At 34.6% G+C, this 7,426-nt stretch overlaps 1 protein-coding gene across 3 annotated transcripts in view; it reads right to left on the reverse strand.

The window, feature by feature from the left end:
- LOC106527728 (ras-related protein Rap-1b) overlaps positions 1 to 6,702 on the reverse strand; it is a 17,662-nt gene extending 10,960 nt beyond the window's left edge. Inside the window, exons 1-4 of one of the 3 annotated variants that reach the window (XM_014022713.1) lie at positions 6,644 to 6,702; positions 4,861 to 4,996; positions 891 to 978; positions 165 to 233 (exon numbers count right to left, since the gene is read on the reverse strand). In XM_014022713.1, coding sequence (XP_013878167.1) covers positions 165 to 233; positions 891 to 947 — 126 coding nt within the window. In that variant the 5' untranslated portion in view covers positions 948 to 978; positions 4,861 to 4,996; positions 6,644 to 6,702. Of the gene's footprint in view, positions 1 to 164; positions 234 to 890; positions 979 to 4,856; positions 4,997 to 6,155; positions 6,543 to 6,643 lie in introns of those variants that run through there. The other 2 variants (XM_014022715.1, XM_014022714.1) reach the window with 2 other exon arrangements.
- Positions 6,703 to 7,426: the final 724 nt, after the last annotated feature.

Genomic DNA, 7,426 nt, shown 5'->3' on the forward strand with positions numbered 1-7,426 from the left:
TGACCTGATTGATAGAAATGGATGTTATTTTTGGATTCAGTAGTGGATGTTTGTAATAAATCAACTGTCAAAAGATAAATTATTTTAAAAAAAAAGATTTTTTTGTAACTGTGTGTTATTTCTGAAGATGTTCAGGGGGCTACACAAAGTGATTCTGACTCTACCTTTCTGTAGGAGTCCTCTATGGTGGGATCATACTTCTCCACAAAAATTCCTTGCACAAATTGGACTGTCTGAAACGAGAAAACAAAAGAACCAGTCAGTGAATCAGAAAGTCAGCTTTGTGGAAAAACAATAGTAGCTAAAGTAATTTATGAAACAAATGAGTCAATTGTAACTTATGCCTATTATTCTTTAAACTAGAACCATTTATATTCTTAAGTTTTAATTTTAAATATTCTTCAGTTTTTGTGCAGAAGAAACTGAATATAAGAGACATTTTTTAGATTTAAAAAAAGATTTATTTCTGCTTTACAGATGAATTGGTTAAAATTTTCATGATTTTTAACATCATTACACATGTTTATAAAAGTTAGATTTGCAGTACTGATAATATTATACATTGTTAATAATAAACTGCTCAGATTTTAAAACCGTCCCCAAATCTTGTTTTAATCTAAATTCTGATCAAAATCTCACAAAACTGACACATGATCACATGATTGACAGCTTTATGAAGGAAGGAGTTTAGCAAAGCGTAGTGTTTACAGGTAAAATAAATAGTGAAATGCTTTGATTAATTTAAAATCATTCACTTTTTTTCACTCTTTCCTACCCACAGCCATMAGCATCTACAATAAGTTTTTAGTTAAATGAGTTACAACAACACCTAATTTCCCTCTGGGATCAATAAAGTATTTTTGAATTGAATTGAATTGAATTTTTCTCACCAGTGCAGATTTCCCCACACCTCCTGATCCAAGCACAACTAGCTTGTACTCACGCATGGTGGGTCACTTCACTGGACAGCACAATAATCTGTGGGAATATCAGAGTTACACAAAGGTTCAAATTGGTATTCTCTGTTACACAAAACAACTTAAAAAGATTTGTTGTGAAACAAAGTTATGTAAACACGTTTTAAATGATCTTATCACCAAAATAAAAATTATTTATAATCATTTAAAATTTGCACCTTTGAATAACCAGTGAAACAAGATTTTTAATTGTCAATTCACTGAGTTAATCTAGGTTCAAGGACAGTTTATTCAACTATAGAAAACTGGTGTTCATGTTAATATAACAGAACCTCATTCTGCTGCCAAAAAAATGAGCTCATTCCCCACCCACTCCCAAGGGATTTCAGCCATCGTGATATGGGTGTTGTTACTTTTATTTTTTATTTTCCCCCAACAGCAAAATCAAGAATATTTGTACATATTCTAGGATGGTGAACTGGAAACTCTGGAAACTGAATACAGCCCACACCACTAAGGAGGAAATATTAACTTGATACACTAAAGTGCAACAGTGCATAAGATCCTAAATGACTGTGATCTGGTAATCAGCACTAAAGTTATTTATCAAAAGACTKTCCGCACTGCAATTAACCTCCAGTTGTTCACACCTAAACCACATCTTATGACAGTGTGTACTTATGCACACAATGCTGCCATTGCAGAACCAACCGACAGCTGAGTCATTGAGTAAAGCAAGGCATTATTAGTGTTGCCTGTTATACATCTAAAAGCTGCCATAAATATATTATCAAACTATTTAATGGTACATTTGGTCTAACCATTGAAAACATGGGGTGAAATAAGAAATATGAAACATAAAAAATACATATAAAGCGTGCAGTGTTTTTTGAAATTACAATTTGTGGAGAAAAAAAATCACAATGTATATATAATACAGTATATCGAATCATGACCCTGTGTATGTATCGTATCACCAAATTCTTGCCAATACACAGCCCTATTGAACTTGAGGGTTTCTCTTAACTTGAGATGCTGTGCTCCTTGTTCTCTGATAAGGTCAGCATTAAGTTTTATCAGAGGACTTTACCATTCTGAGCCACACTCTATGAAACAGGATTACAGATCATTGGGCAAAGGTGGCATTTAACATACAGTTGAACAGCTACAGTACCTTATTGTAGAAACATGTAGAAAAAAAACTGCTTTTTTAAAGAACTGTCGACAAAAGCATTTAGAGCCAATTTTTAAAAAGTGGAATGAAAATATCTGAATCTTCACAGGAATTTCTATGCTGAAAAATTCAAAATGTAAATCAAYGTGGACAAAGAGGACCACAGTCCAATAAATATAATGCTTTTGTCAGCAAACCAGGGGGAGGAAAAATTTTCTACACGTAGACAGTAATGTGGGTGAAACATGGAAAAATTAAAAACATCAGAATATTGTTAAGAACAATTGTCAGAAATATGTAACTTTTTTGAAAATGTTTTGAGAATGGCACTTTTGTTCTTTATTCAACAAACACCTTTTCTTGAAATAACTTGTTTTTGCTCCATAACAGAAAGTGAAATACAGTTCAACATGTATTATAATTTTCTGCTTAATTAGTTTAATTCGTTCTCATTTTTAGCTAATCTTACACAGTTACTGGAACGTAGAAATATTTATKTTCCATAAGTGCTTTGTGCCATTTCAAAAGACAGATTCATTAGGATTTAAATGAGAAAATGTACAGAACCCTTTCCTTCACCAATCTGAGCTTGCAGTCGAAGCAGCAGCTCTATATTTCCTCCTGTAGCAACAAGTCCTGACCTGTGCTCCACGTCATCTAGCTTTAATTTAATCTCCACGTTTGTATCTACAACACAGCTGAACTACTAGTGGTAGCTCAGATGTGTTGGTAGTGAGACGTTTTCTGATGGTTTAGAACAGGAAGCAGGAGGAAACAAACAATTTAAATATCGTCTCACTGAAATCTCTCTGTAACTGTCAGAGAAATGTTGCAACACAAGCAGGAGTTACAGTCAGTTGAGTGGGGGGTACCAAATGTACGCTCTGAGACAGAAGTCTGTTCATTCTTTTAACGCCCATTTTACATTTCACACCACAGCTAGTTTGTTGAATTAGTAAACGATGTTGCTGTACACTTGTTGCATTTTTTTATTAAACTTTTGTGAAATTCTGTAAATTCTGCATGACACCTGTGATTGCTCTCTGAAATTCAAGCTCTGCTTCAGTGTTCCAGTTTCACAAATAACCATCTCATTATAATACAGGGGAAAGGGGCCACTGAGAATGACCCGTCATCATCTCCATCAGCCTGACACAGATTAGACAACATACATGGCCTAGAAAAACTTGACACTAAAGGGAACTGTTAAATGAATGTTTTTAGTAATGGCAAGAATTTATTTAATTAAAGAAAAAAAACTAATTTGAATAATTGTTTAATGCTTCTTCTGAATTCAACATGTAGCTTGGAATAAAGGCAACCTATCAGTTCATTAAACTCTTCATGGGTGTGGGTGTCATATGTGTCTTGTCAAGCCAGTTGAGAAAAAGCTGAAGTGGGATTTCCTGTCTACTTTAAGATATGCCTATGTGGGGGCGAGAAGAAAAAACTCAGAACTGTCAAAGCACCTTTAAGCTGTGGTATTATTAATGTCTTAGAAAAATACTAATTTCTTAATTCTCATTCCTGATGGTTTATACTCAACCTGGATCAAAACAGGTGACAATATCATTTTGTAAAACTAGTTATGAGATAATAAAGCAATCCGTCTGCAATTTTTACTTGAATTGCTAACTTTTTATTTACAAAACAAGGACAAACATCAATAAAAATCATTTGACCATCACGTGAAGCTCCATAAAGACATTACAGAAAAAAAAGCAAAGAAGTCTGATTGAGCCTTTCACCACACACAACCTATACATTTTTATATAGTAAGAAGTAAACCATTTAAATGTCTTCCATAAATGTTAAAAGGGCATTCCAGACTTAATGTAATTTTAATTTAATTCTTTAGTTTCATGTTGTACATGTATTTGACATTAGTGACATTTTTAATATAGACATCCCCCCTTAAAAAGGTTTAACTGCTTTTTTTAAATTACATTTTTAGCCTTTTACAATGGTTTTATTTCTGAACCAAAGCACAGCTTGTCCTTATACGATTACTTGATTATTTAATAGTTGAACAGCAATTCTGCTGCTAATATAATATCCATTTGATGTAGAAATGTCAATGTGTGGGAGAGGTGTACAGTAAAAGCTCATTCAGGAACCTCTTTGAATCTACTAATTATACTAGGTCTGTGAAACCTTTGTCAAATGATCAGACAATACAACCACTCTGTCACACTCGGCCTGCATTTGCAATTCTAACCACAACATATGAAGCACCACAGTGAGGGACAGGCACACAAGGCTCTCTACAAAGAGCCATTGTGATGACCCTCCTCTACTGAAGTACACCAGACACAGAAAATGGAGATCAGAGAGCACACGCATGACCACCGCACTGCAATTATGARTGGGACGAGAGGTGCATTTAGATGTGATGCTAACAGAGGCCTGATAAAATAAATCTACAGCGAAAAAGAAAAAGTATGATTTGAAAATGCGCGTTTATCTAGGCATCATAAAACTTGAATCAAAGCCTTTGCTCAAGCGACAGACACAAATCTTTTCCTGATTAGATATAAATAAGCCTGGACTTAAACTGTAGGCAACCCAATGCTTGAGCTGAAATCTTGCTCACATCTTTGATGAGGGGATCTCCTCATTTATGCCATCAGCTAAAGAATACTTCAAACACAGACTGTGATAAAGACGATAATTAATTATAAACTTCTTTTATTTAATCTTAAATTAACGTTTTTGTGGTAAAATAAAAACCAGAAATTTCATTAGTTCTATAAAAGGAGCTTCACCTACTATGTACACGACTGCTGCTGTTGGAAACTCCCTCTACATCAGGGAAGGGGAGCCTATAGATCCTCAGGTACACTGATGTCAGCCAGTCCAGGAGGTCCTGAGAGTCGCCAGCAAGTAAAATCAAACTTAACTGGTCCTAAATGTAAAAAMATAAATAAATAAAACAATTAAATCAGCACTCAATTTAAAGTCTAAATAAAATAAAACATCTTATTATTGAGATATTTGTATTTAGGCAACTTGTTTAGAAAGGCTGACACATATTTACATACCAGCTAAGAGTTCAGTCACAATTTAGAAAAAATTACAATAATTAGAAATATTTATTAGTTTTCTCTCTTGTATTGCTGCCACTTTTACAGATCTTTGACCTTTATATTATGCTGCAAACCTCAAATAATCGATTTTATAAAACCAGATTTTACTCAAATGAAAACTGCAGTGATGCTGTGGTGATTGTCATTACAGTTTAATATCAATAYTCTCAATAAATGCTTAAAATTCTATTATAAGCTCTGGTCAACACATCACGGTAAAAACGGGTTCAAACTAGGCAAACTGCTCTAAATATAATGATGGGAAAACATTGTTTCATTACTACTTCTTAATGCTAGGTTAAGAATGTTAGGCTAATCAAAATAAGCTAACAAAAACTAGCCAGTTTCTTAACATGTGTTGTCTTAGCTAACACAAGTAGTGTAAAAAGTACAAATCCGAACCACACCATCCCACAGGTCAGTTTGTTTTCAGTCCACTGAAGCTAAACAACATCTTTAAATTACCAGAGTATCAAATGTCAGCGACAGAGGGAGGAAATGAGTTTWAACTTGAACGAAACACACGTCTGCTTTACATTATTTATCGCGTTAAGCTAAACTTTTAAAAGTAAAACTTAATGCGACACGTAAGTTATAAAAGTCTGGTATGTTGATCTACTAAAATGAACAACTTTCTGACAACTTGTAGCGTAGTTGGTTTCGAAAGGAAGGAAGGGTGTGGCTATGAGTTTTCTCAACCAACACCGAGTCCAAAACACCGTTTAAAAAACACCAGCCGGCAAAATAAAAAGGTAGACACACAGTAAAGGTAATTTTACAATAACTTACAGAGCCTGATGACATAATAACTACAAGCAGCTTGATTGAAACTAAGTTTGACAACTCGTTTATTAGCATGTAGTTAGCACACTAACGCTAGGGTGGTAGCTTGGAAAAAATGGGGAGAAATAAACAGCAGACACGACGATTACTAACTTCAACTAGTCTGACAAAATACACACCAGCTCTTTATTTTACCTCAGTTGTTGAATTACTAAATTTACGCTTATATTGAGTGGACGAATGGTTCCCACAACTCTTGAGCAAACACGGGGTGCTAACAAGTTAGCTCAGCAGTTAGCATACGACTACTCTTAAAGGCATCGGTTTTCTGACGAATTTATAAAAGCTAAAACTCTCCCGAGAATTATAAAGACGCGTGAATAAACCACCAAATGCTTGAAGACAAAGACGATACAATCTAAAAACGCAAACTTTTCTTGTACCGACAGCTCAAAAAGTCATTATCTCAGGTTAGCTGCTCTATCAAGTCATCGAAGTTAGCCTGAGAGCTAAGCTATTTGCCCACAGCAACGTCTCTTCACTAAGAGGGTCAGAACTAAGCTGAGAGTAAAGGTTCAAAAACAGACCGAGGCTTAAACACTGAGTTATTAAACTAATAAAGCTATACGCTGGGCAATTAGCTCTCAAATCGTTAATTTTACTCAGATACGGGAGCTTCTTACCGTGTTCCGCTATGTGTGCATAAGAGACTGTGGATGTTCCGAGAGCTAGAGTGGCTGCTCATTGGACGAGAATCAGCCAATCAGAGCGCTCCAAGTTACGACATACTCCTGACTTCAAAAAGACCGCGTCATTCAGATCCTCACCAGAGTAAATCACACGAAGGAAAACGACATCAATGCCAAATCATAAACACATGGGATTACATAATTATAACTCAGACTAATCTAATCTAGTTATAACATAATCATCGTTATTATGTCAGAAAATTCCATTTATTTTGTTATGATAATATGATCAAGATTTTCACATTTAGTAACAACTTTAAAGTCTGCTTTAATGTATACACAATTTCATACCTTATTTATAAATTATCATTAATGCTTTGCAATGTATTCACAAACTCCAGAATAACCCATTTATAAGGCATTAATAAATCCTTTATAAAAGGGGCTCTTATTGTGAAGGGACCATTAGGTATAGATCAGTGGTTCCCAAACTTTTTGTCTTCTGACCCACAAAATATCCATGGCAAAAACTTGTGACCCCAAATATTATTGGTCTGAGTACACGAACTCCGTTTATAACCCTAAAAACACAGGCTTTTTGACAACCTAAACAGCTTGTACACACATATAAATACTTATTTTTACTTATTTTGTGTTTTTGTAATAATTATAGGAAAAATATTACTGCAGCAATTATTTTATTACCCTTTAAATTGATTTCTGGAGATTATCCAAGGTGCTTCATGACCCATAATTGGGTCCCAAGCCCATATTTGG

This window comes from Austrofundulus limnaeus, unplaced genomic scaffold (genome assembly GCF_001266775.1).
Source record: "Austrofundulus limnaeus strain Quisiro unplaced genomic scaffold, Austrofundulus_limnaeus-1.0 Scaffold339, whole genome shotgun sequence".
NCBI lineage: Eukaryota > Metazoa > Chordata > Actinopteri > Cyprinodontiformes > Rivulidae > Austrofundulus > Austrofundulus limnaeus.